We start from the raw sequence: 15,476 nt of genomic DNA, 5'->3' as shown, positions 1-15,476 counted from the left end.
GATTGTTAAGTGATTGTTGACTATGATTGTTAAGTGTATCATGTGTGGTCCAAAGATGAATTTTCTCAATTCAGTTGATTTTTGAGCTGAACTTTACTCTTTCCAGAGAACCTATTGATAATCTTACCCCTGAAGAGAGGGATGCTCGAACAGTGTTCTGCATGCAGTTGGCTGCAAGAATTCGACCAAGAGACCTGGAAGAATTTTTCTCTACAGTAGGGAAGGTAATTGATAGGGAAGTTAAAAAAATTTTGAATTTTGCCACAAGCTGTCCTAGTACAACTTAGTACAGGGTCAGTATTTTTTCAGAATTGTAAGCATGTGGCTTTCTGGAGCTTCCTGTGCCTGTGCTAAGAGGGATTAATGATGAACTAATTATTAAAAGCTTTGAACACAAAAATGTAGTTTTTCAGTAGTTGCGTGTTCATGTGATGTGAGGCAAAACATGTTGATGCAATTCTGACTCAACTTCATTTTTCGTATTTTTTTCTTTTTTTAGATAGGTCAGTCAGTTATAGTGTCATTTGAAAATTCATGTAACTTCTGAGTTGGAAAAACTTCATTTGTTCTATCAGCTGTAAGGTTCTGGTGTAAAGCATTAGAGTGCTGCAAGCTCTGTCACGTACAAAACAAAACAGCTTTAGTGCTGGCTTGCCTCTGGGATATGCATGTTACAAAAAGTGTATGCTACTGTAGAATTAAAGCTGTTGGCTTGGCAAATAATTCTCAGTATTAATTTGTGTCTGAGAAATAGGCTGCATTAGGTTTTTTCATCTTTCTCTCAAAGTATTTCCATCTCTGTTGTTGCCTTTCAGGTTCGTGATGTGCGAATGATTTCAGATAGAAATTCCAGACGTTCAAAGGGGATTGCTTATGTTGAATTTGTTGATGTTAGTTCAGTGCCCCTGGCAATAGGACTGACTGGACAGAGAGTCCTGGGTGTACCTATCATAGTACAGGCATCACAGGTAAGGAATTGTAAACCTCATTTTTGTTCATGCAGAGTTATGCTTCTTGTATTTTGATGAGAAACTTTGTTTCAAAATTTGGCTACTACTGAATGTTTGGAAAACCATAACAAGGATGATTATTTAAGCTAGTAAAATGGATTTTTGTTGTCAGTAGATAACAGGCAAATTAAAGTGATTGAAAGTTGTGTAAAGGTATTAGGAAAATGCTGATCTTAAGCAAATAACAGTAAAGAAATTGTTAATAGTGTTACAGAAGTGAAGGCTATATTGTGTATGCCTTCTAGATAATTTCCTAGGTAGAAGTCCGAATTTTGCATGGAGTTGTTCAATTTGAAAACTTTTGGAGTCTCTTGTCTCTGTACTTGGTCGTGATCTTGGGTTTTGTAGCTCTTAAGTTCAAGTCTCATAGACTGCAGATCATGCAACAGCTTCTGTATGTTTGGTGAATCTTCTAGTTTAGGTCTGATAGGTATTTACTTCTTATTTTAGGGTTTTTTTATTGATTTCTTATTGAAGGTGAATTTTTTTCTCCGTAGGCAGAGAAAAACAGAGCAGCAGCAATGGCAAATAATCTGCAGAAGGGCAGTGCTGGTCCTATGAGGCTCTATGTGGGATCATTACACTTCAATATAACTGAAGATATGCTTCGAGGAATCTTCGAGCCATTTGGCAGGGTAAACTTTAATTTGGCATGTTGTGTTAGAGTAGTTTATTTGAAAAACCTAGCTTAGTTTTAGAGCCCTAGCAGCTTCTGGAAATAATTCAGCTTCATACTCACAAAGCACTTGTCAGGCATACTCCTTTTCTTAGTTTGTAAAACAGAGTTTCTCAGCATATGAAGTGCCGTGATGAGTGCATTTCAGTTATGATCTGATCATCTCTGTGTGCTTATGCTGTTAGAATGCTGCATCAAGCCTCTACCCATAGATGAGCTCAAAATCCTTATGTTTACCTGCTTCTCTTACTATCCAAGTACCTATTTAGCTGTCTGTATACTAATTTTGAAATGAGGAAGGAATGAGAAACTAATTTTAAAAAAGTAATAGTTTCACATTCGTGTCTGTGTATTTGACAGTTTGACAGGGCTGTTTTCATGTTGTGTTCTGGTATCTTGGAGTTTGTTCCAAAATGTCTGTTAGTAAATAGCTTTTTTCTTATCTGCAGATTGAAAGTATTCAGCTCATGATGGACAGTGAAACTGGACGCTCAAAAGGATATGGATTCATTACGGTATGACTAGAATTGCCAGGTTTCTAAGATGATTTCTGAGTGTAACCTTCCCATGCAGGAGTAAATATCTCTATATATGAACCTTCCTGTGTATATTTATGTGGTTATATAGTAGCAATCTAAACATACTAAACTAAGCACAATCTAAATTTGGTACATATGCATGGGAGGTACTAAATTGCCACTCGATAACTGTATATTTCATTTCAGAAGTGTCATGTTGCAGGATGCAGCACTGGCTTTTTCTTTGTTTCTGATGGTTGTCTGGGTATTGAGAATGAGCAGTGAATATGTTTAGATGGGAATAGTTTCCTCTGTAGTCAGTGCCAGCAAAAGCAAATGCTGTCTTCTAAAGACTGGTGTTTTTATAGCTGAAAATAATTTAATTTGAACTTTATAGGGGAAATAATAGGGGCTAAAATTTTTTCAGTTAAAAAATCTTTCCTCTTTACCCTCAGGTACACAGTTTTGTGAACTTGAGTTTCTTAACTGACCTGGCAATTTGTCATGAGGAAAAAAGTCTTGGCTGGGACCTCTGGCACATGGACACAAATGAAACCAAACTTACTATATAGTTCATACTTGACAGTTTTAACACTGATAAAATGCTTGTGTGTTTATTTTGATGTTTTGCAGCATAAAGCAGAATATCTGTTAGGAATAAACTGTAAATACTGTGGCAGTTGTAAGGTTGTAAATACTGTGGCAGTTGTAAGGTTACAGAAGAATTGAGTGTCACTCTTGAAAGACAGCCACAGTCATGACTTCTGGAGTATCTAGATGCTATAACTTCAAAAATATATTTAAATATATAGTACCCTAACCATGAGAAAGTAAATACCAAAATATGCGTGTGTTTGGTTTAAATGAAAAATTCTGAGCACATGTACATTAGCTTGTTGCTATTATCTTAAAGAGTTTCTCCTGTTTGCGTAATTGTGGATATTACATACAGTAGAAGCGTTGCTGAATCCTATAGGCAAGCATTACTGAATTTGTGTTTCTCCAAACCACAGTTCTCAGACTCTGAGTGTGCCAAAAAAGCCCTGGAACAACTCAATGGATTTGAGCTGGCTGGGAGGCCAATGAAAGTTGGACATGTAACTGAGCGTACTGATGCTTCCAGTGCTAGCTCATTTTTGGACAGTGATGAGTTGGAACGGACTGGAATTGATTTGGGAACAACTGGTCGGCTTCAGTTGATGGCAAGACTTGCAGAAGGTGTGTGCAATGTTGGATAACAAGTGTGTGAAGAAGTTTGCAGAATTTGAATTAAAACACTCCACAGAACTGTTTGGATAAATGAATGAAATATTTAAATGTGTGGTATTTTTTATCTTATGACAAGAGGAATGTTTATGATGCTTCTGTTGCTGCATTCCTAAATAAATGAAAGGGTTTGCTCCAAGGTGTCTCTGTGTTCCAGGTACTGGTTTGCAGATTCCTCCAGCTGCACAGCAGGCTCTGCAGATGAGTGGATCTTTGGCCTTTGGAGCTGTGACAGGTAAGAAATCATGACCTATATATATTTTTCAAAATTACTTTATAAATTTGAGACAGGAGGTACTTAACTATGGTTTTTTTTTGTCTTTTAAAATGAAAATGCATTTTGGTCTTTTAAAATGAGGTGTTGCAGCATGTTTTACGCACTGTAAAACACTGCAAAATCATAAGCAAGTAACTAATAATGGTATATCACAATTTGGATGTGTGTGATTCACTTTGCATATTTTTCCAAATTTGCTGGTTTTCACCCCAAACCTTCCTCTCTTCACTGTTCTCTGGGCTAGTGGGGATTTGTATGTTCTACTGCAGAATATGTGTTGACTGTTGAAAATGGCAGGCTCAGAATTGGAAGGGGATTGACCCCTGTAGAAAAATCAGAGCTGTACAAAGGGCAGGAAGGTTATTAGGACTCTATGGGGGACACATCATAAAGATGGCAGCAGCGTTTTTACAGCGTATGTCCTCATGAGGAAAGACATTTTATGTCAGGGAATGTGTCTGTTGCTTGGATTTGGCAATAGTTGTATGTGTGTTCTGCAGGTGGGTGTGCTGGAATGAGGCTGAGGGATGTGATTGCTGCTGCTTTGTTCACAGCTGGTCTGAAAAACTAACTATTCATGGGGTCTTCAGAGCTAGAGCAGGGAGTCGCCTCCCTGAATGTTGGTTTTTTTGTTTTTTTTTTTTTTGCTACTTTTGATTAATACTATGAACAAGGGATATGAAACTGTCCCAACAGTAGAAAGGACCTGAATGTCACAAATAACCAGATGCTGGAATGTGTGTGATGTGTCAGAAAGTAGCAAAGAAGTAGCATTCTTGTTTGCCTTCCAGCAGAGCATGTGATGGAAATGATTCAGGCTTAATAAGATAGGTCTGAATCATGTTACTGAAGGTCAGGTGCAGTCTTAAGAAGAGCATACATATGAAGCTGTAGACAGTTGCTAAAAGAATATAATAGAGTTGTTTTAGAGATGTGCCCTTGGAAGGAAAATGAACTGGCCAGTGACAGAAAAATGCTGGTTGCCTGTTTGAGAAGGATGAAAAACATACAGTAGTGAGGAAAAAGTGTGTCTAGTCCAGAAAGAGAAGGAAAGTTAACCACCGCTGAAGTTAGATCATAATTTATGCAGGTTATAAAGTGGTGTGGCAGTCTCATGTAGAAACATGTCAGCAATTAGAAATGAGAATAGTGTTTTAAAAAAACACCAGTCCTTTTCCTCTCCCGCATTTGAAACAAACAAGGTCTAAAGAAATCCAAACTCACTAAATCAAGAACATGGCCATAAATGTCTGACACAGCTGAATGGTTCAGGTAGTATGCAATCAGCATGAGAAAACATGATTCTCTGCAGAGAAATACATGAGGCTGAGTACAGATGTTAGAAGAAGATGCATGTTAGCAACTGTGGAAATAAAGGTGGTAGGGGTAGCATTGTTCTTTCCACTTGTATTGTACAAAAGCAATAATGCAGACATGTGCAACTTAAGTAACTTTAGAAAAAGATAAAGCTTTTTTGCTGCCGTAGAGTCAATGAGCTGTCCCCAAAGTGAGATTTGGTTATGGATTAAAGATCTCTTTACTCTTGTTAGAGAAAATTACTACCAGGAATTATGTCATTGTGGGAGACTTTAACTTCCCCGATACAGATTGGAGAAGAATTGCTAGTAATAATGGTGGGGCCCAGATATTCCTGGATGTGATATCCGACAAATTTCTTCATCAAACACTCACTGACTCATGAAGAGGGGATGCTATTTTAAACTCAATTTGGTAAGTAATGAAGATGTTACGGATGAGAATAGATATGACCATTGACTTGAGGGATCATGAGTTGCTCACATTTAAATGGAAGGATACACAAACAGGTCTCGCTGATGGTTGAAGAAACAAGGCAGTTAAGTTATCTGGTCTGAGCAACTTGGGTGTTTGAATAGGCAGGATGTTTTACATTGCTAATGCTGTGTTGGATCTGTATTCTACAGAAAGAAGAAAATGGTCTGTTAGTGTGGGCTCCACGCTGAACCTGGGTGATCAGCTACCTCAAAAGAAATAAGGAATGACCACACAGCCTATGAAGAATAGGAAAAATGACTGATAATAAAACAAGATTTTTAGTTTGGGGGGAAACAGATAAAAGATAATTGTCTGCCAACAGTCAGATTGAGTTAGACATTGTTAAAGTCATGAAAGCAATAGATGAAGGTTTACCAACTCTTGAAGAAAAAAGGAAGTGGGACTCAGGTGAATGAGAAACTACTCCCAAGATGTTTGTATGTATTTAGTTGCCTCAACTTGTAGTGGGCATACTGGTCATAAAGTTTAGAATTTGAGGAAGGTAAGCTAGGAATATGTAGTTCAAAAATAAAAAAGGAAAATTATTCCCAAGGTAGAAAGAAAGCTAAAAGTAAGAGGCTAATGTAAACAGGTCAGAGAAGTAAAAGTCCCATGAAATGAGTGATGGAATACATGTATGAAACATGTGGTCTCATCTCTGGTATTGTTGATAAACATTTTAAGTCCATGATGTGGTATATAGCTGAAACATGTGACTAAATTAGACTTGAAGTACACTTGAAGGAAGAAGAATGTGGTCTGGCCAGTTTCTGGTCTCGTTACTGAGTAGACTTTGCTCCTTCAGAGGTTATACTAAAGATGGGTAAACTGGAGAATATTATGAAAGTATAGCATACTGTCAGAAACTGTATTTAAAGACCAACAGTCATTGATTAAATTGCCTTTCCTTGGCAGACGAGGAGCAGCTTCTTGCTGATCTTTAGACTCCTGTCATTTGGAAGTTATTAAACTGGAGAAGTGAGTAATACAGGAAGTACAAGGTGTGTCAGGAAGCTGATTCAGAGAAAGAAGGACTTTTTTACAGGTGAAAGCTGGGAAAGTTGGAGGCTATTGCTAAAGCCATAGTTTAGGTGTTGATCTGGTCTTCAGTAATATTTACATGAATGAAAATGGTCAGTAGTAGAAATGAGGTGAATAAATGCGCAGGTGCTGTCGACAAGAAATTCTTGGGGTGTTGTATATTGTTCACCTCTTCAGGGTTAAATAAAATTCCAGTCGCATAGTCTGGGGGCTTAGCAATGGAAGAATGGCCAGGGAGGAGAAAAATATCTAAATGCTTCAGTTTTTCAGTGCCAGAACATGACCTGGCAGCATGATATATCGTTAAAATGTTAGGTGTGTTCCTAGAGGCAAGTAGGCCTGAGCATCTGAGGTGTAATGTATACATCTGCAAACACTTCTGATAATCCATGTTCAAGAGGGAGTCAATAAAACTCAAGTAGGGAAGGTAGAGAATTAGTTCTAGGGGACACCTGAGAATTTGGCCATCCAGCAGGAAAAAGAATTTGAAGCTGAACAGTTGTCGCTGTGTACTCCCTGTTCTCTTTCTCAACTAGAAAATTTAAAATAATCAGCCTATAGAACATGCTTCTAATGTTTGGTGGGACAAAGCATTCCTTACTTGTGGAAGGAGCTATCTGTTTATGGAAAAAATGGATATGGTGTGCTGTAAAAGAGGAAAAGATAGCTATTATCATCCTGGACCTCTGTTTGGTTTCTGTTCTAAGAAATGACTCAAGATGCTAGGCAATGTTTGGCAGACTTTGGCTTATTTAAAGCCATCTGGATTTAAAAATAAACTTTTTATTTTAAGACACAAATTACTTTGATAGATTTATCTGTATTTGTGCTTTCTGTGTACACTAAACATGTACTCCCATTGTGCTAAACTTGCTGCTCTTACAAGTGTTACACAAGAATATACTGAAAGAGTTACTTTGATCTGAATTGGTCAGATGTATTAATTTTAGTTTCTGCATACTCTTTAAAACTATGTGTAGGGAAACATGAATTGACTATATAGAGTGACAGTTAATTTCTTAATTCTAAGTGATTTTAGAAGTGAGAGGACAGGACTGTTCTTGAGTCATGAGCAACAAAAGAATCCAGTTTGTTGATAAAAGATCTGGTGAGCAGCAGGTTATGTTTCAAACATGGTTAATAATTAACCTGTGAAACTGTTGCAAAAGATAGTGGTGGCTGACCTTGCTGTGTTTAGAACAGATCTTGGCTGTGGACAGAATTTGCAGTGATGATATGTGCAGGTTTACCAAATTAGGTGCAGGGATTTGGCTGTAGAGCCCCAGGCTGACCCACATAGACGAGTTCTGCTGGACATGATGGATTGGAATTGCAGCAGGAAAAGTGTCTCTCCTCTAAATTGGGAGTTTGGATATTTGCTGTTTTCTTTAAAAGGCCTTTGTTTTCACAAGAGTCTGAATATTAATTAACTAGGTAATTAGTTACAGATTTGGCCAAGACCATGCCGTTTCTTCAGAGAATACAGGCTAAGACAGCCTTTGCTGTTGTGATATTTCTCATTCTGTGGAGGTGAGGACTCTGTGGGTTCAGATCTGGATGGAAAACATGCCAAATATCACCAGCTCTTTTTACAACTCAGCCTTCAGAGCTTACTCCTTCCAGCCCTTGCTTTTCAGTATGGTTCCTGGTACATGTTCCTTGCAAAACGCTTGGAAAGGCACATCGGGAAAATCTAGAGAAAAACATTTATTTCTGTTGGTTCTTCAGTGTCATGGAGGAGGTTTTATTAGAAAGGGGAAAAGTATGTTGATACCTGGTGCCTTCAGGTATTTTCAGGTCAGCTTGGAAGCTTACTTGGTGCTCATCACTTTGCTACTCTCTAAATGAGTGAATTAAGGCAATTGTTTGCTCACACCTAGTGTCTCTTAAATGGAACCATGATTGAAGGGGCTTATACTTACAGTCTTGAATTCTGAAGTTTTATGTTAGCTTAAAGATGTCATGTTACTTGGAAATGGCTAGAAAGTCTGCATTTGTTTGTTCCCATCACTTTGGATTGGGACAAGTGTATGTTGTTAAACAAGTAAATCATGTTTTCCAGGCAAATCACATGTTCTGAACACTGGAAAATGTTTTGAATTTGAAAAATACCAAAGCTACTTGTATCATTATGCCATCTATATGAAAGCAAAGCAGACAAAGTATTGCCTTATTCTACTTGAAATGAAATTTGGTAACTGCTTTAAGAATGTCAGGTTTGGATAGCTGTGTGCTTAACTGCTTTCTGGTAGTAAAGATGTTGGTGTTGACGCCTCTAATGCATGTCAGAATTGCTGTAATTATTTTCTCATGTAAAACATGTCTTTTGAAGACAATCACAGCAAAAGCAAGTTGGGAGTAATACATTGAATTAAAGGTACATGGTCATGTCTGTCCTTTTAAGGTATTGTTGCTCTTTAAAATGCTTTGTTGTCACAGAATCTGTCAAGTACAGAACATTCTAGTACAGAAGCTGAAATTAGCGAAACTACTCACAACTAGAGAGGAACAGTGATACTGAAATAAGTTCTTAACCACAGAAAAACAAGCTGAACAACCTGGCTGGCAGGTGATGATACAGTGATGCTAGCAAGCATTCTAATTAACTTCTCTGTATTTTTCTTTAGATTTACAAACGAGACTGTCCCAGCAGAATGAAGGTAAACTAGCATTTATTATGACTTGTAATTAGTAGATTTTATTTCAGGTGTCTGTAGGGGCAATTCTTGTGGTATAGGGTTTGCCCATACCCGAGAAATTGTGTTCTCCTAGTTGTCTAGTCATCTGTGGGGAAGTGGGGAATCATCCTGTTATTTTTTTGACTGAAAATTCTTGGTAGCATTTTCTCCAGTGTTGGTAGCATTCTCCAGCCATGTACTAGTCCAAGAAAATGCGTGGACTGGTATTTGTGATTGGGTAGCAGTGTTCTCCCTGCCTTAGAGGGGTTATTTGAGAATCAGAAGTTTGGGTTTACTGTCTCAGAGTTTCTCCATTGACAGAAGTCTGAAGTCTGTGGAAGGGCAGCCTGTGGGACAGTGTTTAATGCAATGTACTGGCATGATAAGCAGCAATAAATGACAAGTAATAATTTCACTGTTATAGGGAAAGAGCAATTTCAGGTGTCAAATGTTTCCTTCAGTCTGCGTTTTCAAGGGATGAAAGTGCAGGTACACTTCTGAAGCATAATTCAACGTGCTTAAAACAGGTTTTAGGAATTCCCCAAGGTTGTCTGTCCTTTGCTGTCCAGTCAGCTGGGGTGGTGCTGTCCTGAGCTGCTGCTGGGCATCTGTGAGGAGCAAAACATTAAAGGTGCTGACATACAACTCAGGCAGACATTTTAAATGCAAATGAAGATGCGTGCCTTTTAATGTTCAAATGGAAAATCTGCCAAAATCAATGTACATGATGATATTTTCACTTTTCAGGTTCAACTGTGATTCATAGTGTGCTGCCTTTTGTATTGATCATTTCAAATATATCTATCATCAGTAGTGCCTGGTTTTGAGTTTTGCTTTCCTGCCTTCAGTTTCTGTTTAGTCAGAGCTGCTTCTATTATGCTGAATAAATCAGAGCCATGCATAGTGGGTTCTTAGATATGCTAATTTTTTTTTTTCATTACAACAGTTCTGGCTGCAGCTGCTTCTGTACAACCACTTGCAACACAGTGCTTCCAGCTTTCCAACATGTTTAATCCTCAAACGTAAGTGATTTGTCGTCTGTTTGGCATTTGTCAATGACTTTAACATGTAAGAAAGAAATCAGAATGTTGCAGGCATGTGTTTAATGGGTTTTGGGGGTGGATTTTGTGTGAATGATCTCTGTCCTGTTTTTCCTTCCCCTGTACAGTGAAGAAGAAGCTGGCTGGGACACAGAAATTAAAGATGATGTGATTGAGGAATGTAACAAACATGGAGGAGTTATCCACATCTATGTTGACAAAAACTCAGCTCAGGTATGCCTGCTTCCGGGAATGACACACTGAGCTGATGTTAGGAGCTCTGTTGCTTTCTTTTGTCCAGGGGGAGCATTACAAATATGGGGCTTTTCCTAAACTGTACCTAAATTTCTTAGTTTGTGCAGAATGTAGATGGTTCTCTCCGATTGTGAATCATGGTGTGTAACTTGGATGAGCAGCTTTCTGGTGCTGCTCTTGAAGGTTTACCCAGCTGAAGTTGCTGTAGAAGAGCAGTGACTAGTTCAGGCATTTGGCATTTCCCTTAAGTTGTGCCTTTCCCCCAAGTCAAGGACTTCAGTTTCCTCTTTCTAGAGCACAGGCTTCAGTAGAAAAGAGCTTTTGCTCCAGCAGAATTACAGCATAAGGTAAATATGTGCCTCATCCCGTGCTTAGAAACAGTTGTGGTTACTCATGGACATTAAAGTCTTGCAATGAGCAGTCTGAGGGCCTGGAGTTAGAACAGGGAAGAGAAACACCGTTGCTGCTGACTGAATTCCAGATTAATACCTGCATCTTAGACTGGTAAATATATTTTTCTTCTGAATTGACCTTGTTTACATCAACCCCAGACTGGTTACCTCTTCTCTGTATTTCAGCTCTTAGACTGTATAAACTCTGGAAGGTCTGTAAATAGATTAATTCTCTTGAACCCTTTTTAAAAAGAATTCACAGCCCAAACAGAAGTTCAGTTTTCAGGTGGTTTCACAGTTGGGTTAATTTCTATCTATCTGACCCTAAAAGTGTCATCTTGTGTTCCATGCTAAGGTATAAGGCTGAAACTCATGTTCCTGCTGGTGTGCTTTGGTGGGATTGTTCTGCCCTGCACTCAACCATTGCTGTCTTGTGCAGCTGCCCCAATATCACCTAAAACCCTTTCTTGTGGGTTACACAGAGGTTAGATAGGAGCTGCAGTCTAGCACATAAAACAGTGTGCTGCCTTACCTAGCATCTTGTAATCTTCAAGATCACGCCTGTGGTCTTGAACCATTGGACTGATGAGAGGAAGAAACCTTCCCCATAATGTGTTTGTTACTTAGAGAAAATTAAGTGTTCTTTGACAGAAAAAAAAAATTCCAAAATAGCCAACAACCCCTAACACTTCCCACCTCCAAAAAACCCTCTCAGCAACTAAACACACAAAAAAATCACTGCACAACCCCCCAGAAAACCACCACCCCCAAAACTACACTAGCCCTCAGGATACCTCACATAGGTTCTAAGCCCATGGAGCTGCAAAATTCTGTTTCATGTTAGCAGGTGGATTTTAAAAAAGCAACTGCAACATACTAGGTAATGAGTTAATGTTTCATAAAAAATGAAATCTGTTTTGTCATAGTAGCACAGCAGTGACACAGATATAAAATACCCACTGATAGTTTCCATTGTACAATTCTGTTTTCCAGGCTCGGTTTCTGGGTGCCTTCAGGGCTCTGTCCCAGACTTCTGTGCTGAGGCCTGTCAGGGGTTGGCTTATGAGCATGTGATTTGTTGAGGATTAAACAGTTGCAGTCCCAGCTGACTGTATGGCTCCTGTACCACATCTGTCTGTTCTGCCTGGTGTTAAGGAAAGCCACAGCTTTGTGTTCCTGCACCTCAACTGGGCATTTAAGCAGTTTAGGTGCCTTTGCAGGGGGAGGCTGAGAGTAGAGCTCTGTATGATAATTGATTCCTTAGTGCCTTAAACACCAGCCCCTAAGCTCAGGTTCGCCCCATGAGAAAGGAATGAGTTAGATTGCAGTGGGAAGAGTTAATACTGGCTGACTAAAGCTGCTAAGGAAAGGCTGGAATCTATTTTTTAATGTACTATTTTCCTGAAAAATCTGTTTCAGCTAGAATCGATCTTCTTTGGGTATTACTGATGGTCTGTTTTTAAGCAGGCAACCAGAAAAATGCCACACATTACTGTGGGCATCCCTGTGTCTTGGAGTTGTTGGGTGTGACTGTTGTGGTTCTTTGGATTAGGGAGGCACAGTGCTTGATCTGCAGATGGCAAACTCAGGGTGAAGTTCAAAGATCAGTCTGTCATGTGCCTTGGGAACAATCTCAAGCTCTTCCTGCCCTGCAGGGATGGGATTTTCCCTTTGCCTTAGTTCTTGCTCGAGTAAAGACAGACATGCTGATGTTTATGGAGGAGAATTTTTAGGGAATCTGTCTCCCTTGAAGTGTTGCTTCTGTCTGGGGGAACGGGGAGTGCTTGGTTCTTGTGGAATACAGGCTGTGAGCTTGCATGTTGAGTGGAGCATATGTAGTTGAGGTTTGTGGCTTATAGACCTTGGCAGCTGGGCTGCCTTGGGGGCAGTAAGACCCCTTGTGCTATTTTCTTTCACACGGTGTTAATGGTTAGGAGCCTTTAGATCCTTTCTCTAAAAGGCTCTCAGGAGCAGATCAGCCATTCATGGCTCAGTGATTGCTGCTCAAATGCATGTTTGGGCTATCTTGCAAAATCCTATTTAGAAAAATTGAAGGTTGCAGTGCAACCCTTCTCTTGTGCTCATTCTGTGTTACGGATTAATCCCAGCGGGTGCCCGTGGAGCAGGTGTGGCTCTGTCCCAGCCAGGTCCAGGGGTAGCTGAGGAACAGCATTGGGCAAGTGTCTCTGACTTCTCATGGGCTGCACTATTCTGTCTTGCAGGGCAATGTGTATGTGAAATGTCCCTCCATCGCTGCTGCCATCGCGGCTGTCAATGCTTTGCATGGGAGGTGGTTTGCAGGTGAGTGTTCCATGTACACGCCTACATTTAGTCATCCATTACAGAAATGACAAACACTGATGTTTACTTTTTTCCTCTTGTGATTAGGTAAAATGATTACAGCAGCGTATGTACCTCTTCCAACATACCACAGCCTTTTCCCAGACTCTATGACTGCAACCCAACTACTGGTTCCTGTTCGACGATGAAGATTAATTTAGTCAGTTTTGTACATAGGTATTTTTTGGAGGAAGATTGAGTTATCTTTTATTTAGATAAAACTAAAGGAAAGGATTTAATGTCATTTTGTGTACACTTCCTGCTATCTTTAAAAATAAAATGAAGTAAGCAGAAATGCAGTGTGTTCATTCTCCCTAACTAGCATTTCCACTGTATACAAAGCTGTTGACTTCTTGTTCTGCCTTGTAATTCTTGTACATTGACAAAGGTGATCTGTAGGAACTGAGAAGTAGCTCATAGATAACAAGTACTCTGTAAAAGGCAGATGGGACATAATGACATTTTTAATGTTTCATGAGCCTTTCTTTTAATGCAGCAAAGACATTTTACATTTCACTAAATGTGGGTGATCTGCACAAGGGTAGTATCAGAGAGAGACTGGATGAAGGGACATATTTAGTGTTTTTGTATAAAGGGAAAATCCAAAAAGCTACTGAATGCTGACTGCAGACAGCTACTCAGCTTGCTTTGTGCCGAATAATTGGTAAGAATAGGAGGATTGAAGGGTTTTACTTCTTGATGGTAACTTTTGATTATTGTATCTGTAAAAGTTTCTTTGTAAATACTGTGAGGTGTGTCTAAGTTTCCAAACAAAACATCTCTGCATTTCCAGATGAGTGCAGTGGGGCAGAGCTGGAGGATTTCAGCCAAGTCTGAAAATGGGTAGGAAATACAGAAAAGTGTTTTGTTCTGGTTGCATATAATCTTTGCTCTTTTTAAGCTCTGTGAGCTCTGAAATATATTTTTGGGTTACTTCAGTGTGTTTGACAAGACAGCTTGATATTTCTATCAAAGACTTTCATATTGCAACAATCTTTGTAAGAACCACTCAAATAAAATTCTCTTAAAAAGGCCTTCATGAAGTTTTATTTCTCTGCTCTCCCAATGTGATTTAGGCAGTTGTGTGCTTAGGCCTGGAGGCGAGTGATAGATGCTGTGCAGTGCCCAGTGTCTGGGATACGACTACACAGGATGCAGGTAGGCCCTGGGATGTCATGTGCTCAGAGTACATGCAGAAGCTGTTCCCAGCCCTCTGTGCAGTGTGACCATGGTTGCTGAGGATCTGGGCACAACTCCTGTCCTCAGGCATGCTTAAAGTTCAGTCCAGAGACAAAGCCCTCCTCCACTCCCATCCTTCACAAATGGTTGAGAGTCCTGGGGCTGGAGGAGTCAGTTATGTTTGCTTTCAGTCTGGTTTCTAGAGGGAAGCTGCCACTGTGCTTTGCTTCTTCTATCCCTGTCCCACCTCCCTGGCCTTTTTAACCACTAAGAAAAGACCAAGGTGGAGAGTAGGGAGAACAGAGCATTCCTTGGCAGTGGGTGAAGGTGGGGCAGGCAGCAGTGCTACGGGTGTTCTGTAGTATTGCGGGGAGAGGATCTGCTCTGCAGCCTCCAGGGCCGTGGCTGTCCTTGAGCTACAGTGTGGCAAGGGCCTGTCCTTAATCAAAGAACTTGGAGCAAGCAAAAGGTAGAAGTGGAGAGGGGCTGGGAATACAGCAGGATTCTGGGAATAGTAACACAGCTGAAGAAGTAAAACTGGCTCTCTAGGTGTGCTTTATCTGAGAACAGGCTTTGAGTCATGAATTTGTGTTTCTGCCTTAAAAACTGGGGAAAAGGCACTTGTACCAGGGCCAGGCTGTACAGGTGCCAGTTGAGGTAGTGCTATTGCTCACATGTCTTCCTTACACAGAACTAAAGGAGGAGCAGAAAGAGGCCTTATTTCAAAAGGCAAGTAGTGGAAGACTACAACACCCAACACCTTTCCTAGGTCAGCTGTAGGCAGTGCTTCTGGGGGTGGGGAGGATGAGGAGGGATTCCCATGCTCTCCTAGCGAAGTCCTGACCACCTTGTAGGCCTGCTAAACCAGAATGAAAGAAAAGGCTTTGTTTCTGGGAGCACAGCTCTTGTGGGAGCTGCCTGGATCCTGGGGTCCCTTACACTGTTGCGGGCACCTGCCTCATGACACTGTGAATTCAGAAATGTGACCAGCTTCAACCCACCTATTTTTG

The 15,476-nt window shown here is 40.1% G+C and overlaps 1 protein-coding gene across 10 annotated transcripts in view; it reads left to right on the top strand.

Annotated features, from left to right (window-relative positions):
- The window catches only part of RBM39 (RNA binding motif protein 39), a 28,609-nt gene extending 14,288 nt beyond the window's left edge, over window positions 1–14,321 (top strand). For 8 of the 10 annotated variants that reach the window (XM_074553755.1, XM_074553758.1, XM_074553754.1 and 5 more), the window contains 11 exons: window positions 107–224; window positions 816–968; window positions 1,508–1,645; window positions 2,136–2,201; window positions 3,218–3,422; window positions 3,628–3,705; window positions 9,210–9,242; window positions 10,207–10,282; window positions 10,429–10,534; window positions 13,170–13,248; window positions 13,336–14,321. In XM_074553755.1, coding sequence (XP_074409856.1) covers window positions 107–224; window positions 816–968; window positions 1,508–1,645; window positions 2,136–2,201; window positions 3,218–3,422; window positions 3,628–3,705; window positions 9,210–9,242; window positions 10,207–10,282; window positions 10,429–10,534; window positions 13,170–13,248; window positions 13,336–13,436 — 1,153 coding nt within the window. In that variant the 3' untranslated portion in view covers window positions 13,437–14,321. Of the gene's footprint in view, window positions 1–106; window positions 225–815; window positions 969–1,507; window positions 1,646–2,135; window positions 2,202–3,217; window positions 3,423–3,627; window positions 3,706–5,297; window positions 5,479–9,209; window positions 9,243–10,206; window positions 10,289–10,428; window positions 10,535–13,169; window positions 13,249–13,335 lie in introns of those variants that run through there. The other 2 variants (XR_012583032.1, XR_012583033.1) reach the window with 2 other exon arrangements.
- The last annotated feature ends 1,155 nt before the right edge of the window (window positions 14,322–15,476 follow it).

Source organism: Zonotrichia albicollis, chromosome 17, assembly GCF_047830755.1.
Source record: "Zonotrichia albicollis isolate bZonAlb1 chromosome 17, bZonAlb1.hap1, whole genome shotgun sequence".
Classification (NCBI taxonomy): domain Eukaryota; kingdom Metazoa; phylum Chordata; class Aves; order Passeriformes; family Passerellidae; genus Zonotrichia; species Zonotrichia albicollis.
This window is presented reverse-complemented; position numbering and strand designations above follow the sequence as displayed.